This window comes from Centruroides vittatus, unplaced genomic scaffold, assembly GCF_030686945.1.
Source record: "Centruroides vittatus isolate TY-2023 unplaced genomic scaffold, ASM3068694v2 contig_905, whole genome shotgun sequence".
NCBI lineage: Eukaryota > Metazoa > Arthropoda > Arachnida > Scorpiones > Buthidae > Centruroides > Centruroides vittatus.
Genome location: NW_027122595.1, coordinates 68,362 through 89,283, shown reverse-complemented (window position 1 = coordinate 89,283; position 20,922 = coordinate 68,362). Strand labels below are relative to the sequence as shown.

General features: G+C 29.3%; 2 protein-coding genes across 2 annotated transcripts in view; one reads left to right on the top strand and one right to left on the bottom strand.

Moving 5' to 3' along the window:
- The window catches only part of Nipped-A (Transcription-associated protein Nipped-A), a 188,985-nt gene extending 184,484 nt beyond the window's left edge, over positions 1–4,501 (top strand). Inside the window, 3 exon segments of the mRNA XM_067281093.1 lie at positions 1,860–2,056; positions 2,128–2,227; positions 4,148–4,501. Of these exon segments, the coding sequence (XP_067137194.1) occupies positions 1,860–2,056; positions 2,128–2,227; positions 4,148–4,257 (407 nt within the window). The 3' untranslated portion in view covers positions 4,258–4,501.
- Positions 4,502–6,419: 1,918 nt separating this feature from the next.
- On the bottom strand, positions 6,420–18,716 carry LOC136984186 (DGAT1/2-independent enzyme synthesizing storage lipids-like). Its single transcript, XM_067281118.1, has 9 exons — positions 18,505–18,716; positions 18,189–18,334; positions 17,661–17,832; positions 8,302–8,469; positions 7,785–7,978; positions 7,650–7,713; positions 6,835–6,910; positions 6,658–6,721; positions 6,420–6,581 (listed from the first exon to the last, which is right to left on the bottom strand). The coding sequence occupies exons 1-9, from the start codon at positions 18,509–18,511 to the stop codon at positions 6,474–6,476; spliced, it is 999 nt and encodes a 332-aa protein (XP_067137219.1). The 5' UTR covers positions 18,512–18,716; the 3' UTR covers positions 6,420–6,473.
- Between the last annotated feature and the right edge of the window lie 2,206 nt (positions 18,717–20,922).

The following is a 20,922-nucleotide window of genomic DNA, read 5'->3' as shown; positions in this document are numbered from 1 at the left end:
GGATTTTCTTGCAATGAGTTATAATTTAAAAAATTAACATATCCAGGGGACACTTATGTTGCTGCGGCACCCTCTTCAGCAATCAGTTACTTTAAAATAAATAAAATAATGCATATTGCATAACTTTAGTTACCTAATCTCAGCTAATTCAAGTAATTCTAGTGTAATTGAGTAATATTCTATGAAAAATTACAGGAGGGGGCACATGTCTGGTCATCCTAAATCTGCCTTGAGCAGCATGCGTAGTCTCAAAATTCTGGATGCACTACTGTGTAAAAATGTATTTTGTTGATATAAGTTTCATAAGTAGTATTATTTACTACTTTGATTTTTTAGTAATGGCTGTAAAATGTAAAATAAGTATTAGTACAATGTGGACTCCGTCATGGTGACCTACAGCCCAAATTGTGATCAGTTATTTTCAAATTAGAGTTAAAAATTGCACATTGTGACAGGCCAGTGTCAGTTTTCATAGGCCATTCCACTGCAGTCTGTGTCTACATGAGGACAGTCATTTTAAAATTTCAAGTAATATATGGTTAATGACAAATGTGTGAGAAGCCTGGGATTAGAGAGTAAAGCTCTAAACTTTTTTTATTAGCATCAAGTTGGTAAAACCCACTCATGCTGTCACTGGATGGCTAGGAGGGCTATAAGTAGAGTGGAAAGGTTGCGGATAAGTTGACGAGGTGTCTAGTTTGAACAATTCAAGTTAATGCCAGTTTAACTAAACAATAACTTATAGGAAAATAAAGCGATTTACAATAACTAGCTATGATTACAAATATATGTATAGAACTCATCCCTATGCAATCCAATATCTATGGGACATATACTACCTCCAAACTAAAGATCTAAGTAAACCGAGAGAGAGAGTTTACATTTCTTTGGTCCAATGGAGGTATTTTACTTAATGTCCCTGCTTTAGGCATCTAGCAACGGTTTTGGAGGAGAGACGTTTGGAGAAACAAGTTGGCCTGGAGAATGGCTGGACAGGAATCTTGGGCCACCTGCTTCTATGGTGGAGTCCGCCCAGACAATCGAGTTCAAGCCCTTTTTATTCTCCCAGAACGTGGGAGTCAAATCAGATGAACTTAGACCACATTAAATCAAAATCGAGATGTGTCACTGGTCTGGCTGATACGGGCCGTATGGCTTCGATGATGTCCAGATTGTTGATAGTTTTTGCCAGGTGCTCTGACTCTTTTTACCATATAAGGCAACAAATTTGAAGTTCTTAAACATCACCATCGAGGTGTTGTGACTCTTCTTACCTCATAATTTAACCGATTTTGACATTTCTCCTCATTAATAACCATATGTTTAGCTTCTCTTGTCAATTTGTATGGTTATTTGATTGCCTTATCTATTGGTCAGAGGTCAATGGAAAGGCCAGGTGGTGGGAAAAAGAAAGTGGGGTTTTCCACTTCTCAAATTTAATTAAAGGGAAAACATTAATACACAGTTAAACTAATTAATTGCTCCAGAATCTCACAAATGCAATCTAACTGTTTATATGGACCATACATATTAGAATGAGACTTAAAAATTTAATATGTGATAAATTGAGAAAAAATAGATAGTGCAATTTTATTTATTAAGTGAAATATACTAGCCCATCAGAAAATTGGGAATTTTTTCAGTGGGCCACTAGTGATATTATCACTAGTGGCCCACTGAAAAAATTTATCACTAGTGATAATATCACTTGTAAAATAGCTTGTTAACAAATTTAGCAGTCATTTATCATTATTTCTAAGTTTTTTAAACACTTCAATAAAATAAGTCTTTGACAAAGTGTGATTTTTATTCATTAAACATAATTTAGTTTTTAAATATTTCTGTTTATTATTTCTTAGGTGAATTGGATGCCAATCGACCTGTTCCTTTCCGTTTGACTCCAAATATATCAGAATTTATCACACCCATTGGTGTTGGTGGTCCTATGACTGCAGCAATGATTGCCACAGCTCGATGTTTGGTTCAGCCTAATTTTAGAGTTCAGGCATTACTAAGAGCAATTTTGATTGATGAAATTCTGGCTTGGTATAAAAAGGTAAAAATAATTTACTTCAAGGTGCATCATTAATTATAATTATAAAATAAATAACAAAATGTCTTATTTAGCGACAAGATGAATCACCCTGTACTGCTCAAGGTGACACAGAAGGGGAGTTGATTACTATGGTTACAAAAGCTGTGGTTGCCATTATGGGAAGGTTACACAGTAAGTAAAATTGTAATCATATTTTATTTAAAATAATAATTAATAAAAAAGACTGTTATTAAATTTTGAAGATTTATAATTAGAACATGGATACTCTGATACAAAATTTTGTATCAATTTTGATATTCAATATCTCAGATAATTTCAATTATACATGTCTTTGGGTATGAAATGCTGGGAGTCAAGAAAAAAAAATTTTTTTAAAGTCCAAAAAACTGCTTATGACTTAAATAAAGAACTGTTGACTATGAGAATACTAACTATTATAATATATGTAAGTGTTGACTTGAATGTAACTCATGAACCAATCATGCCCACACATTAATAGAACACTCAAACAACAATTTTGCAATTTTGATTATTTTATATTGTATAAAGCTTTTCCTTAGGTTCGTAATTACATGTTTATTTTTTTATTGTCAAGTGTAAAACAACTGGCGATTGATAAGGTGAAGTCAAATAAACTCTATGTTTTGTAAGAAAAAATTTCTTTAAAAAATCAACTGAATGCTACTTGCATAAAAATAGAAATGTAAATAATTCATAGATATCATTTCCTATAGTTAGAGATTATGCAAAGTTTAAAAACTTACACATGAAGTTATACATATAACGTTTACACTTATAATAAGACATATCTAAAACATGAAATCCATCAAATCATAATTAATTTATTTCATTAGCATTATTTTATTGTAGGTTGATGTAGTTGTGACTATAATGTAATCATATATTAAAAAAAATTTTGATGATGTAAACTAAAATAGCATGCTAAAATACCATTTGTTTTGTTTGAAATATAATTGTGTACTATCAAAAAATAAAATTATCATTTTTTATAATGAAATCTTAAGTCAATATGCTTTTACAAAAAGTGTAAGATATAGAACTTTTTAAAATGATCGTCCTTTTGTGAAAAGTTTGAAAACCATTGACTTAGCTTGAATGTATTTCTCTTTTGCTTATCAATATTTCACCATAAAGTAGAATAACCAAACAAGCTTGCAAATATTCTGTTTATTGATTCTTATTACTTAATTTATCAGAAAATGCTTTTGTCCATGATAAATGTTTAGAAGCATTACATTATTTCACCTCAACTGAACTTAAATCTATATACATTATCGAGACGTTAGATGGGTCTGTGGTTAGGAGTTGAAAGTTGAAATTTGGTACACAGGGTACGTCACAAGAATGCACACTAAGAAGGGATTTTTTGAAATTCCTCTCCACGGGGGAGAGGGACAGGATTAAGGCTTAACACTTCCATTGTTGATGGAAGTGTAAAGAGAAAGCGATGTGCAAGACACAGATGCAGTTTTTTTCGTTTTTGCGGGAAATCGAACATATTTTTAGACCCATCTAAAAATTCTGTAATTAGTCTGGAAACAGGGGGACCCAATTCTTGCATTCTGTGAAAACGGGTAAGGTTGACTATAATGTAATAATCTTAATTTTTGCTAAAACGGTTAGGAGTTGAAAGTTGAAATTCGATACACAGGGTACCAAATTTAAATACCAAGGTGTTAAGTAACAATGGAGAACAAGAGAAAGCGACGTGCATGATTTACAGGTGCTGGAGGAAAAAAAAAAGAGAGTAATATGTTAGAACATATTCGATTTTCAAATTTAAACAGATTAGTTCGGTTTTTCTCGACTTTTCTTCTTTAGAACATTCGACGAAAATCGAACAATATTAGAACATTCGACTTTTAAATTCGACCTTTCTTTAGAAATACTTAGTTTGTTGATGAAATTACTCTTTTTCTTTTGTGACTATAATGTAATAATCTTAATCTTTGCTATCGTTACTTTTGCCCGAGCAGCGCCAGGCCTACCTGCTAGTCTTATATAAATAAAATTAAAATTTTAAAACATTACAAAATAAAATAGATTAAAAATTCTCATTTTTCCTTTTAGATTTAGCAACATTTGATGGAGCTGACAGTAAAGTGAGTACTCTTGTTGCAGCAGCAAACAGCCATGACAACTTGTGCAGAATGGATCCAGCATGGCATCCTTGGCTATGAGTAGTAATCTTGTAAAATATTCATCTCAGATAACATCAACTTTTTTTTATTTTAAACATTTAAAAAAATCATTTCCATTCCCATATTTAAGATTCAGAAGTCTCCATATTGTAAATGTATAAATGAAACAAGCCAAGTAACATTTGTAGAATTTAATATGACATGTACAAAAATTTTGCATATTTGCATACTTTTGTGAATGTAAAAACTATAATAAAGTATCAGTTTGTATTAGATGCTATAATCTTGTTTGTTTTAACTTCTAAATTTAGAAACATTTTCATGACAAATTTAAATTGATTTGTTCATTGAAAACAAATACTATTTTAATGCAGTGAATTCTTGTACTGAATCAAGTTTTTGATATGCTTTATCCAATAAAAATATACTTGATCATATAAAAATGAGCATATGCGTTATATATGAAATCATAGAAACTTTTTTAAAAGTGCAAAAGTAATGTATTTGAGATGAATAATTATTATTTAATCTGTTTCATTTTCAGTATCAATGTAAAAAACGTTTATGTCAATTTAAAATATTGTGTAAATATTTTAAATTCACTTTTTCTATTTGAAAGTAAGTATATTTTTTAATTTCTTGTTAATTGTTTTCATCGAAAGATGTGTACATGAATAGTGAGGTTTACAGTTATATTTTCTATTGGAATATTCATTTTTCTGAGTTTAAATTTATTGGTGTTGTGGAAAATAAATAATTCTCTTGAATCACATTTTAAACAAATATTTAAAATATCCATTAAAATTTTTTATTTGGCAAATTATATTTGAAACTTCCATTTTAATTACATTAAATTGTTATATAATGTTAGTAGTTGAGATTTGAATTGACTTTCGTTTCTTGAATATGCACAATATACAGTATTGTGCAAATTAATTACACATATTTAGTTTTACCATAATATTTGTTTTTTCAAAACAGGACAATTTTGAGAAAATACTAGCAACAGAAAATTAAACCTACTAGGATAAGTACTGTACCTATGATTGAAAAGGCTAAATAAAGTGGTTGTTAACAAAAACAAGTTAAAAGCAATTTTTAATATATGTGTTGTGCTCAGTTAAGTTATTAATATTTATCATTAGTGTGAACTTTTTTAAAAATTCTGTCACTTAAATCGGTAAATTTGAGGAAGTTTCTATTGCTTGCCTATGTTTTGCACATTTTAAGTGATTTTTAATGTTTGAATTCCCACCATGAGTTACTGAAAATTCTGAAAAGCACAGTTCATATTTCACTTGGTCAATATGATCACAGACATTTTTTCAATCATCAGTAAAAACATGGTTTCTTTTTGGCATTTTAGAGATTAAATGAATTTAATGTACTGTACAGTAAAAAATAATCGCAAATGCCGACCATCAATTTGAACTCCACTAAGATATGACATGCACAGTAATGACGTGGCCAGTGTAAGTTTCAGTATTGCCAACTCTAATTGAAACAAAATATCTAAAAAAAATGAAAAATAAAAAGTATCTGGATCTCATAGGCTACTTACTATTATAAATTCTGTGAAAAATTAAAACATCTAAATTCATTAGGCCATATGCTATAAATTTTAGGGAAAACAGTTTAAGGATTTGTATTTTGCTAATGTATTTTATATTAATTTTCCATACAAAAAGCTCTAACAAAAAAAATTCTTGTAATTTTTGCTGATTATCTGTACATTCACTTAAAGATTGAAAATATTTAATTCAGATAATTATAAAATTAATAAATAAAAAGCAAGTAGTCGTGATGGCTGAAATTGTTAAAGTGCAGTCTGACGCTCTGGGGAACTTGGGATTGAATCTGGATGGGTCAAAAAATTCCAAGAATGTTTTAGTAGTAGTTATCTAGTTCTGGATATGTCATCTTTTGTCCCTCCCAATCTGCTACTTTGTTGGCCTGGTCAAACCCATAGAGGGTCTTTTTAGAATGCCCATTTAGTGCCCATAGGATGGAGAGAGTTAAAATAAGAGGAAGGAGCAATAATTAACTAATTTTTTCATGTTCAAAAAAAAAGCATAATGACTCAGCTGCTTTTTTATTAGAAATATTTAAAAAATAGAATTGTTTGTGAATTAAAAGTGTGTTTATATGGCAAAATAATGATTAATTCACTCATTTAAAAAATTAAGTATATTTTTAATATCAAAATGAGTATTTTTATAACATGAGTAAATATTTAAAAAAAAAAACAAATTTATCTAATATATTTTTTTGCAAAGATGAGGAAATCTTTCCAATAGAGCTCTAGTGACATTTCCAGGTACTCGTTGATGTTGGGCAATGAGTTGTTTAACTGCTTTTGACGTCTATAAATTACAAATGTACAAAATAAAAAATTCAATTGAATGTAATCAAAACAATACAATAATAATAATAATCTACCTTTTCTGCCAGTTGTTCAGCTGACATTTTTGGATCGTAAGGGATGGGTTTTCCAATTACTGTTCTAATATAAAATAAATTTATTGATTAAATGTTTATTAAGCATAGGTATTGTTCTAATTCTTTAAAATCTAAAATCAGTAAATTTCAGACTCAACATAAAATTAAGCAGCTTACTTCAGTTTTACAGGGAAATTTCCATAAATAGGTACAATTGGTATTCTGGTTGCTTCGTACCACTTTCTAAACCAATCTGTTAATAAAAAAGTTTTTTCATAATTTGTTTTGTGTGTAGATAACTTTTCAATAGTAAACAGGAATTTTAATAATAGATTCAACTTACAGGAATTGACAAATTAGATAACAAATAGGAAGATCATTTCTTAGCATAGATATTTAAAAAAGAAAAAACCCTAAAAACGAAATGCTGGTTTAAACAATTGATAAGTGTGATGGAAGATGATCAGGCTGATTTTTTTTTTACTTGTGTATTGAAATTATATGATGTAAATAGAAGAAACACTAATTTCATTACAAGTATTTACCTACAGTAACTTAGGTCTTGGTTGAAATTAATAATGTATTTCTGGAACGAAAATGAAATAAGTGGAATATAAATTATTGAAATAGATGGATGTAATGGGGCATTGAAGATTTATTATAATAAAAGTAACAGAAGAAACTATTAAAAGTTAGTGTTATGGACGTGGTAAAGCCAAAAATAAGTCTAATTTTTGGAACAGGTTTTATTACACAACACACAAACTCTTACTATCACACCATTTCAAAATAAGCATCAACTGTAGCTATACACTTTTGTCTGCTTCCATGTTACTAGTCAAAAAACTGCTTTGTGATATCTTTAGGGACTAAATAAATAAGCACGTTTGTACTAAATAAAAACAAATTTATATATGTTTGTGAATAGTTATTACTAATCTTGTAAGTCATTAAAATGCAATCGAATATTAAAGATTTAAAAAAATTCTTACGTTTTCCTATAGATAAAGGGCAGAATATTTCACGAATATTAGTTGTGAAAACTGGAATTATTGGCTACATAAAAAAAAATAATAATTAATTACAAAATGTTCTCAAAAAATGTACCAAATAAAAAATCTACTTACCGCTTTTCCTTTTATTGCGACTTTAGCAAAACCTAATCTCTTTCCCCACAAAAGCTGGTAAGAACTATCTGCAAATTGTGCTTCTCTCATTCCTCCTGGAGCTATGGCTAATAAATCGCCATTGTGGAGACAACTGACGCATTCTTCAACCGTACCAATATGAATTCTCAAAGATTCGATAAAAGAATTGAAGACTGGAAATATATTTATGTTTGAATGTTCAATACCAGGCTCCAGTAATGATGCTATTGTAATTATTCACCGAAAGTTCTAATCGTCCTGGTTCAGCACTTTATGAACAGGATGATTAGTAAGAAACAGAAAATTTTCTTAAGAGGAAAATTATAAGCACAATTCTAAACTAAATTTTCTGATAAATGTCCATCTTGTCAACGCCACGAAATAAAATTCACGCTGAACGTAAATTCGAAATTTTTTCATTTACACTTTAAGGAAGATTTTTAAACAAAATTTTAATTATATTTATAAAATAAACCAGAAAGGATTTATTCAATACCTGGTAATTGAAAGACGAATTTATCTCCAATAGAATATACCAATCGGTTTAGTGTTAAGTAGATGGTAGAATGGGTGGAGTACCAATCCACAGGTAAAGCACCATGATAATACACGATTACGCCCGGCCCTTCTTTTGGTATGTTTTCTAATCCTATGATTTCGTGTCCTATAAATGATAAAATTCTATTATTCATAATATACAAAATTATTTTAAAATAGTAAAGCATCATAGATTCTCTTTAATTTCTGAATAACTTTCTAACAAATTATTTATCACATTCATTGTTTACATATACTTTAAAACAAAAAATAATAATAGAGCTTATCAAACAAGCAACCGAATATTTTTACTTGTTTGCTGAAATATTTTGTTTCGGATAAGAGGCATCTAGCATAAATCAAGTAATTTTTTAAGACAGTTGCGATGAGATTCTTTTGACTGGGGAAGAAATAGAGGAGCCATGTTTTTTCAGAATTCAAATCTTCGTTTATCGTGGTCGTTTGAATTTAAATTCTTTTTACTAGATTTCATTTAGAGTAGAGCCAGTTTAATTTTGAACAAGAATGGTATGTTTGTGTGTGCATATTATAAGTGTTCTGCAATTATTCCATAATTTTATTGCTAATATTTATGCTTTTTACAATTGTTCTTACGCTAAAATCGACTGAAGGGATAATATTAATAGAACTAAATGTTAGACTTAAATACTGTAGAAATAATATCTGTTGGGAGCGAATGTAGCTAAATTAGCTTTATGATGGCCTCTCTATTCCTAGCTATTACACCGTCCTAGACACAAGATCAGCCTTAGAACATCAATTTATTTTCCAAAAAAGAATGCATTTCGGACCTACAGTCCCTCAGCTTCTTTACCAATCTTCATGAAATTGACACATTTTCAGTCTGGAAATGTACGATACAATGAAATCTCAACATTTGATAAAATTATCGGTTACAGATCTCCATTAAGTATTTAATTATGTTGAAACGATGTCTAGAGCAATACAATTAAAACAGTAAAATTACACAGCGTTATAAGCCGGCAACAGTTATAACTATTATGAATAAAAGACACTTAAAATAATAAATGGTACACTGTACTTTAAGAAACCTTTCATTAACAACGCTACAACCAAATAAGTCTTATTTGGTTGTAGATATGTTAATGAACGATAATGTAACGGTTAAAAAAATAACAAGTTGGTGTTGAAATTATAGATGGATTTTAAACATTAGTGCGAATATTTATAAACAATTTAAAATAAAAATGATTTTATAACTCGTTTTTCAATAACGATAACTTTATATTCTTAATAAATTAGAATTTTATGCAAATAATAAAATTGTATTAAAAGTCTTATTTCCATAAAACAATTTATATTACTCATCAAAGTGATAAATCTTAGGCTGTCAGCGGGTCTTAAGAAATTTATATGACTATAATTCGTTTTTTTTCGGTCATTATTTCGTTGATTGACACGACTCATTTTCAAAATAAATCAGAAATTCATAGTTACAAATAAGGAAGATAAAATCCTTACGCTCGACAGAAAATGTCTTGTTAAGTATACTCCTGGATGTAATTAATAGTAATATTTTGTCAGTATTAAATTCCCACATCATGACTTTTTTGATTCCAGGGATCCCAAACTTTTTTGACTATCGGCTCATTCAAGGATTCTTTGACCTTTTATCGAATCCCTATCTTATGTTAATACAGTTAATAATAAATAAATAAATCTAGTGAGTCAGAGTATTAATCCACACACCGTTTTCACAGAAAAGATCTTATAATTGACATTCTAAACTGTCATATACAAAACCATTGGACTAATAATTTTTAATGAATCATATTCAATCGATCCTAGAAAATGCCTTATCCATCTCTTTGGGTCCACCTGATTTAAGCAATTGCTGTGAAATTCTTTTCTAATAAATACTTTTTCTAATGTTTGCAAATTATTTATACTGTAAATGTCGAATGAATAATTTTATAATGCACTTTGAAATAAAGTTTTATTACAATACTACGTGAATGCAATAAGCGCAACTCAAGGGTAGTTTTTAGAACAGATATTCGATATATACCACTTCAAAATTCTTGTGAAAGTCGCCATCATAACGCCGAATTTCTTGTGATTTTATGAATTACTGATAAATCGGGGAGATTCAATATCAATTATGCGTAATTAAAATATTGACGTGATCCATTTTCTTGAAGAGCTATAGAAACAATGCCATTACTTAAACTAGGTCATGTATACATGATGCCACATCCGTTCTATCATTTCCTTTTATTTTCTTTACGTGACTGAATTCATGAATTACGAAATAAACAATTATTTCTCGTAAAAGGACAGAAAAGTATACTCAACTGTGACGAATGTAATTTTTCAGATTACAGATAAAATCTTTATGATTAACATATAAATGCAATTAAAGAATTATGCAACAGGATTAAAGTTGCAGTTGAAATACTTTTGAAATTTTATTTTACCAGTTACATTGTTACTCGATCCTATCGCATAAATTATTCTTATTATTATTTGTTTTTAAAATAACTTTTACTTACTATAGTCAATGAGGCAGCTAATGCATAATGCCTGATCATCAGAGGAATTGATTTTCTAAATATTTAATTTTTTTTATATATATATCTTTAAGCAAATGCTATACAACCCTGCTTATTTATTGAATATCAAATAAACATTTTTGTCAGTTAGATGATAGATAAATAAGCCGATATTTTAAACTTTTTTTTCAAGAAAAATATTAGATTCGAATAAGGCAAAACACCTTGTTTAAAGTATATTTTATTACACTATATATATATTTATAAAAAGAATCATCATGTTTCTTGTTGCAACAATTTAGTTAAAAAATCAAATATTAATCTTATTAATATTTGGCATACTTTGATGAGTATTTTTTAAAAACTTTATATAGGCAAAAATAAAAGCTTTTAAAAAAATAAAACCCAGACTAAAAGAGAAACTAAATTTTAAGGAATAACGACAAAAATTGGAATATTTTCAAAATAAATAGTTGTTTTTAATTAAGCAATAGATACTGTTTTTCTTTAATCTTTGATTATTAGTTGGTTGAATAATTATTTTTAAGTAAGATTTATCGCATTCGTATGTATATTTGTATTTTATTTTTCTTTAGACTTAATATGTATAGTTCCTTTTTAAAGAACTATTGTGCTTTATGCTTACTCTACATTAAATTAATTTTTATTTTATTATAATAAAGATCAAACTTAGCATATGTAAATAACCTAAAACTTTTGAATTTTTTAATAAATCTTTCAATATTAAGAAGTGTTAATATCTTAGTGAACTTGCTAACTTAGAATAATCTATTTACAAATAATAATCTTTACGAAAATATATTAATCAAGTTTCAGATTATCTTATATCGATTTCATCCCAGGCCTTAAATTATTAAAAACGCTTTAACTTTTAAAAATCATGTCTCAAAAATAATTAAACAAATTATTCTTCAGATGAGAGATATTTTCGCGGACATTTGCTTGTGTTATAGTTTCATGCAAATTATAATTAAAATTTGCAATATATTAACAACAACAATATATTTTAGGCTATTTATACTATGTTAATATGGAGTTCTGTTTCTAATGCTTACTATTTCTGTGGACTCTGTAAATTGTAGAGTTCTCAAACATTTCAAAATAATTTAAATACAGCGAAAACTGCTTAGACGACCACCTGCATTCGACGGGCAAAAATTTCTGGCACGGAATAGTTTATACATGGAGTCTTCGTATAAGTTACCCTTATTAAACGATCACCTGTGTAACGCGACCGCGGGCATCGATTTTTGATCCGAAACAACATACAACTGTAATAAGCGACCACTCCGCGAATATATCCGTTCTAAACTATTGTTCGAACCCATCTCAACAACGTTTCCCCCTCCTAATATAATGAATTAGTCTAAACTCTTGTTTGAACCCACTTCGGGTACTTCTCCCACCGTTGAAATTAAGTGCAGGTGTTAATGAATTAGTCTAGCAAGACAAGAAATTTATTTCAGTTTGTTCGAAATTGTCCAAAAACGAAAGAAATGCGTAGTGCTGTCGTTAGAAGATCGTGTTAAAGTTATCAGAGAATGTGAAAATGGTTTATCACAACGGCAATTAGCAGCGAAGTTTAACTGTCAGGCAACCTTCCTTTTTTGATTCCGCGATTGCCAATCGCGGAATGTAATGAAATCGTATTATGAGAAAAAATAATAAAATCGTTTTATTATTAATTAATAATTTTTCTTACTGTACTTAAGAAAATATTGAAATATTAAAAAATACAGTATTTTTAAAGTTAAAATAAGATTAAACTAACGAAAACCAAAACCAAAGTGATGGAGAGAAACGACGCGCTTGTATAACACACGTAACTGAATAGTAGTGTTGCCACCCGTCCGGTTTTCACCCGGACAGTCCGGGTTAACAATTAATTTCGTCCGGGATTTCGTGCAACTTGTCGATCATTTTTTTTCTTTTTGCTTCTCAGCTCTTAAATCTAAGTTATTTCATTTCTTAATTTAAGTTCCTATACAAGTCTCTAACTGGTTTAAAACTGGCGTGCACGTTATTCTTCGCATGGTAAAATAACATTGCGCATGCGTCAGAGACTTTTGTTCGGATAAACCTGATTTGCCGTCCGGGTCAGCAATTTTGAAAAGCTGGCATCCAATGTTCCCTCTAATTTTTTTTTGTAGATGAGAGGAACATATACTTCTCTGAGCAAAACAAAATTTTCTGAACATATGAAATCTTATTTTTTCCTATAAAAATTAAAGCAATTAATTATAAAGTAGAGATTAAAATTCATTTTAAAACATACTTCCATACAAAATATTATCTTTTGTCAATGATTTAATGTATTTAGTCGAAATATACGTAGCAATAATCATGTTGCAGACAGAGTGAGAAATAAGTAAACAACAATTCAAATCAGTGTGCATGCTCGCCTGCGCGGCAACAATTTGAGCAGTGCGCGGCGGCGCAGCCTAGAGGGAACATTGGTGGCATCACTACCGAGGAGCGAACGAAAAGAACCAAGTTGAATTAATTAAATCGGAAAAAAGAAAGTGTGCATTATAATCGAGAAAATGCGAGTATTGTATTAATATTAATCTTTAAAATATTGGTATTAAATCTGCCTTATAAAATCACGACGACTCCTGTAAATCGAGTTATCCGATAAGAATAAAATACAATACCAATGTAGCTCTATCGTTGAAAAAATTCGATTATTTTTGCTCATCTCGAGTTTTGCTTAGTAGAAATGCCTAAAAAGTGCGCAAAATACGTACGGAAATACGGTATTACAGCAACACCTGTATTGGACGACCACCTGTCTAAAAGACCACTTTTGAAGGAACCGTGGGTGGTCGTCATAGACAGGTTTCAATGTATATAATTTTCATTTTTTTTTATCGATTGTTGTTCATTTTATTTTTACAAATATTTCAAGCTATGCCGCAAGGCAAATAATGGCTATCCCTTATTTAACAGACCCATAGATACAAATCTAAAACAAAACAATTAATTTAAAATGAATAACAAGTCGGAAATATACAAAACAAAGTTGTTAGTCGACGTTATTATACAATATTTTTTACAGTATGATTTAAATTTATGGTGGTTGAGATCTACAGTAAGTTTTTTACTTCCATAATGGCCTTTTGATGTCGACAAAAGAAGCTGCGCTTAATTTTAATGCAGATTTACTGTTCCTTCTTTAAAAAATTCGTATCATATATTCATAGCTAAGAGAATATATTATTGTTATTGATTATTATTGAAAATATTTATATAAATATCCTGTACGTAATATTAGATTGAATTTGTCCACTAGGAACCATTGCTGCATACAATGTCAGGCTCCATGTACGCCTTAGTGCTCCAGTAACCATAAAATAAATTTTGACAACGATGATGATTAATCATCGTTCCATTGTCAAAATTTATACCATAATATATAATATGTATAATATATGTATATATGTATAATATGTATAATATATAATGTATAATATATACCATAACTTATGGCAACGATGATGATTAATCATCATCATCGTTGCCATAAGTTATGATATAGCCGAACAGTCGGGACTGTACTGTTCTCGCTTAGGGTACAGTACATTTGCTTTTATGGAAAATTTCGCAAATAAGAAAGACTTTGAGTGTTGCATATTTATTTTTCTTTTGTCTGTGTATGTGAGAATTGATTAAGAATAACCATTTTGTAGGGACTTTCAAAGCTTTCATAGGGAGAGTTACCCTTCAATTATTATTATTATTATTATTATTATTGTTGTTGTTGTTGTTGTTGTTGTTATTATCCACTTCCTTGAAATAACTCTAAAACCGATGCTGGACAGGATTAGAATCTTTTAAATGTTTAGTAATATTGTATAAATGTTATTTGAAAATGTTTTATTTAAAGACATATTTAAGGTCTGTTCTCTATACCAGGGGTGGCCAACTTTTGTGCACATAAGATCTACTTTTTATCGTAAAAATGTGTCGCGATCGACTCGTTGTCATAGGCATAGTCTAAGTGGGGAGGGGGAAGTGTGAAATACATACTATGTTTATACACTGTTTCAGTACGAAGTGCACTCACTGCTTATGAGTCGAGTCATAACTGCATGCATACAGTTGCGTTCGGTTACAAATATAATACATTAAGTCAAGACATCGCTAGCGAGCGACCAAAATTGGCTTGGCGATCGACCGGTCGATCGCGATCGACTTGTTGGCCACCCCTGCTCTATACGACGTTGGCTATTGAATGAGTGCCTGTGAGATTATAAAAAAATCGTATTTTATGGAATTTTGTTGTAAGTTATTAATATTGATACTGTTTATGGGTACACGAGAACTATCATTGTTACTGAAATTAATCGTGTTAAATTCTTTCGATGATGAAAACTTTTAATCCTAAAATTTTATTTAATTGAGTATCAAATTGATTTTAAATATCCACATTCTTCAAAGAAACTTACTGGACAAATGATTGGGTTGCAATTTGAAAAAATTGTAGACCTATAAATTCCCGCTGTCTATCCGTCCTTCCTTAATCTCAAGAACGGAGTTAGGTGGATGAGAGCCGAAACCAGACATGGAAAGATTGGGGTAGAAGACCCCGATTACCTATATGCAAACCTCTGATGTAAAACAGAAGTCACGTTATTTTAATATAAAAACCTTTTCCCTGAAAGATGTTAGATGACCGGTACGATTTTATTGCTCACAGGAAAAGTACAGGGGCCAGCCAATACTAATTTGAGGTGAGGAGGATGTGTTTTAAATTAAATTAATTAAAAATATGATTAAAAATTGAAGCCCGGCATTGTCACGATGCCACAATAAATATTTGCTCGTTATTAATGCTATTAATCTGAAGGATATCTTTAGGATTCAAATTCCTAATAAACATTTCTTTCCTATTTTATTTGAGATAGTTTCATAGCAATAATTATTAACCACGTTAAGAATTTATACAAATATTATAACATACAATTTGTTAATACTTTCAGGTGATTAGATTTCGTCGTACATCGGGGATTATCTGCGATTGAATATAGGATTAAATCAAAATTCATTTTTAAATCGTTCAACAGCCATGTTATATCCTTTTCTACCACGCAACACGCATTTTTCTATTTATTTGAACATCTATTGTTAATTTTTTACATTTATTTTAAAGAAACAAGATTTTCTTAACTTTTAAAACGTTAAGAAAACCTTGTCCCGTTACTTACAAATTGATTAATATGTAATTGTAATTTTTTCATTTTTTAAATGTCTTAATAAAATTATATCGATACAAATAAACTATGATCATTTTTATGTTTAACTATTCTTAGATAAGTTTTCTATTTGTGCATTTTGACATAAAATTCTGAAGTTAAAAATAAAGAAGACAATTGAGACTACTTGTCTTTACGTATTGATTCTAATGCATAAATCTGCATATCGTGTGTGTGTAGCTGTTTTTAATATTGACAGTTTACGGCTATTTAAGTGAAATATATTTATTTTATGCTTTTTATCAGTGCAATGTGTTGTTTATTAAGATAAAGTATTTTTGTCTGCGAGAATCGTGTATTTAAATAAGAAGAAAGAAGTCGAAAGCTACAAACGTACTACAAACCTCGATGAAAAACTTGCATAAATTAGCATCATATAACAATAAAAAGGAACTAATTATTTAATAGATGAAAAACAAAGTATTGTGTCAGTAAATCTGTAGGTAACAGGAAGACAAATTTAATTAAAATATTAAAATTAAAATACAGGAAAAATCGACAATAGACGTGCATACAGAATGGGAAAATGAGTTCGGAGTAGTTTTTAAAAAATGGATAAAATAAACGATTGGCTATTGAACGATTAAAGAAAAATTTTAGATCTTCATTTAACTTTGTATTTAATCTTAAGTTTTTAATCGTGGATAATCCTAATGTAGGCCTATAACTAAATTTAACTATTAAAATCTGTTAATAAATTGTATATTATAATATTACAATTCATAATATACATTTGTTAACGGTATATATAAAGCAAGGAGAAAAAGCTTAAATTCACAAACTATAAATCAACACTTCTATATTAATAGGCCTACAGTATATCAATTTTTTTAAGGTACTGATTTGGCTCTTACTAAATAAACTGCAGAAAGTTTTTGAATTTGTCTGTGTAATAAAGTTAATTCAATAAATTATTTCTTAATGATAACAATTAAGTTTTTCATCATTTATATTAATTTCGTGTTCTTAATATACAGATATTAAATGAGATATTAAAAAAATGCACACTTTTTGCCGGTGTTTCGAAAATGTATATTTAATTAATTACATAATTAAAAGATACGCTGGCATAATTATTATAATTTCGTGTAGAAATCAATATCTGTATCCGTCGACAGCGCAACAATATCATTCAAGTTATATTTTATATTTAGCTTATTTATTAAACTACTCAAACTTTTCAAAATACTGTGTTATTTTGAACTACAACTATATTTAGAAATTAATTCTCGAAACACGGTCATAACTTTCGAGATAACGATCAAAATTAAACCTGTTTGACGGATATATAGAAAAAAAAATGAAGTCAAGTTTATCCGACTATAATGTACAGTACATATGTGATAGGCATTTTATGAACTTATTTAATTCTGGTGTAATTTTAAAAGGAATTCAAATTTTAAAAACGATACAGTGTGTTTTAGCTTAAGATTTAGCTTCGCTATAAATCAATAAATAGTATAGATTACATTGTGAAAGCGTTATTTATTAAAAAGGGGTGTACTTACCGTGCCATATTTTCCCATACGTCGACCAAAATTTCATAGTCAGTCGTCTACCCGTATCCCAAAAATCCGGAGATAATCGATCTTTATTTCCGTACCAACAACGATACAACACAAGAAATATTCCATTCAAATAAACAAATACAATTGTTAGCATTGGCATCAAGAACAACACCTAGAAAAATTTAAATGATAATTAAATATCAGTTAAGAGGCTATTTGCAAATTGGAAATAGTTTCTAAGTAAATTAATATGGGAAAATTAATTAAGGAAATTTCCGTTATTTTAAACTTTAATAGAATTACATAACTATGTCATTCTCTTACATCAATCGATTCAATTTGTTGTACTACATCTAAACAAATCAGCCATCACCGGTTTATTGGTACAAAAGATGTATTTAAAGATAGCCCATTTCAGGTTTAATATTTTTAAAATTAAATTATTATTATTATTACTATACAGAATAGTTAGTTTCTTCCCACAGAATTCTGTCTACTAATGTGAAAAGGAGTTATTTCTAAACTTACCCCAGTGCTGATCAGTACAGGAGCAAAAATCCAAGAAAATTCGGATAATCCTCCGGCCACATCTTTTGCTAGGATACTACAGGCTTTAAACATTTCTTCCACCATAAATTCGTAGGTATGATTAGATAGAGACATTTCTAATTTGTCTGTAAAAAATAATGAATACAAAGTTGTAACACTTAGCCATTAAATTGCAGAAATGTATTCGGAACAATAACTTTTTGAAAGGAAACCGAATATAAAAAATTTTAAAATAGGTACACGTTGTCTAAAGTTATCCAAGAATACATTCACCAAGAATCCAAGAATTGCTCACCCGTCATAACAATTTTCTCCACTGTTTGATTTCCATTCGAAATTTAAGAAAATTTTCTTTTCCTTTAAGCGTGAAGAACAGTCGTTAGTGCGATTGTCCGAATGTTCACGCCAGAGGACATTTACTTCCTCGTCAACGTTTGAATGTAGGACAAAGACTCTGATGGAGAAAGTATATCACCAGACCACAAAGAACATTTACTTTAAAATTTTAAAATAAATAAATAAATATATATATATATATATATAAATGTTAATTCTCTGATTTATTTGTGTAATTGAGGTAACGTAGAATAAATGTTTGTCTTCTATTTTTATAACAATTGCTTAAAATAAAACTAGAATTTTAAACCTAATTTTATACATTATACAGTTAATCAAATTGAATTTTAAATGAATTATTTGTAAAATTATTATACTTCGTTTCGCACTTATTTTGGTAAAATGAATCAAATACTTTTATATTAATAATTTAATGTAATTCTATCTTTCTCTCTGATTTAATTTTTATTCCGCTTTGTGTCTGTACTTAATAAGAAATTCAATTTTAAAAGTAAACAATATTTAATTAATATATTAAAAATAGTCCACATAAACAATTTAAACTAATTAGGCGTCGAGAAGGGCATTACAGGCAATTTTTTTGCATTTTTTTTATTTATGTTTCTTAGATCTAGCATTCGAAATGTAAATATAAACATTCAGAAAATTTTTATGCTCCGAAACACTTCTCAAACAAGCTTAATAAACTATATTAATGACAGAAAAAGAAAAAAAAAATACTAGAAAATGTAGGTCTGTTTTTATAGATCTTAATTATAAGAATTTCTGCATTTATGTTATTTATTTTTAATAAATTATTCGTGAAATTATACTTAGAATATAGGCTATTATCTACACGTACTACTTACAGATACTTTGTATTCTCCTTATATCAACTGCTTTTCTTTGATTTTCCCATTTGCATTCATTCTTTCAGAAAATTATTTTTCTCTATAATCTGATAGATTGATTTCTTCCAAAATAAACTTTCATCGTAATTTTATTGAACTTTAAAGAGGAATGAAGTACCAAAACATGTTTAGGTTGTATGATAACAACAACCGGCATAAAAGTTATATTTTTTTATTGACCCGTTGAGTCCGGTCGAGTTCATTCACATGATAGCTATTGGCGAAGGCGTGGTAAATCTTTTGAACAAACTCCTGTATTTAAGGTTTAAAGTAGAACGTGTTTATTGAAAAAAAAAAAATGTTTAGGACCATCTCGCTCTGTACCACATTACGGTAGTTTCCATTGTCCTCCTGACATAATGGGTAATTTTTGTGATCGTTTTTTTGTCCATTTATCCACATCTTTTACGTAATTGTTACGAAAAATAAATAATTGTCTCACTTTTTCGTAGTTTATAATCTTAATCTATAAACTAAATTAAGCTTGTAAGGAATTTATTTTTATGTTTTATATTAAGAAAAATATGACACGTTAAAAAAAAGCTAAAGATAATGTTTTTTAGAAAGATCTTATTCAGACATACTTTTAAATCGTTAATAAAACATAACATTCATATTACAGTGATATAAAATCTAATTTTTATATTTATCAACATTCATTAAATTCCTTTATTGTTAGAATATACGACATGTAATGGGTAGGTTTTGTAAATTATTTATTAATTTTTTTTTAGGAAAAATGGCTATGTTACCCTTTCATTCATAAATACAATAAAATTTTAATTATAATATTGCAAACAGTATATATTTCATATAAACAGTTTCAGTATCTCTCTACAGTAGACCCCCCTATAACACGGTAGATACGTTCCATGTTATATGAATCCGTGTTGTACGAGTCACTTAAATACATGAGGCAATCACAGCCCGTGTGCCGGGCTGTGATTGCCTCATGTATTTAAGTGACTCGTACAACACGGATTCATATAACATGGAACGTATCTACCGTGTTATAGGGGGTCTACTGTACATTACGCCATCATCGCAGTGGCGCATTACTCTATGAGCAATTGAAAAGGGCAATTGCCTGGAGGCACCACCAACAGGGAGCCTGAAACAATCTTATGAGCAAAGATTTTCCCTAAAGAAAAATGGCTAAAGTCAACACTATACATGGGTCCCCCTGATTCAAATTTGCCTGGGCCCCATGAAGCTATAACGCGCCACTGCATTATCGATAGACACTGGATAAATTCGGAGGAAAAAAAACCTTTCCGATTATTGAAAATTTCTCACGGTTCGGTTCATTAAAAAAGCATTAAAAAATTATTGTTATTACATCCGTGTTAATACATTCTGATTTTGTGGGTGATTAACCTCGGTGTTTAATACTGAATTCTAGACTAGATTAGGGTACTTTTTGCTCTCTCCCACACTCCAAATTAAAAACTTGCATAAGAAATAGG

Bases quoted from the DNA above. Each gene is read 5' to 3' on its own strand.
- LOC136984186 (XM_067281118.1), bottom strand. The intron at 17,833-18,188 runs GTAAGTTTAGAA...AAATTTTTCTAG, and splicing joins CTGTACTGATCAGCACTGGG to GTGTTGTTCTTGATGCCAAT. The intron at 6,722-6,834 runs GTAAGCTGCTTA...ATTTTATATTAG, and splicing joins AATTTCCCTGTAAAACTGAA to AACAGTAATTGGAAAACCCA.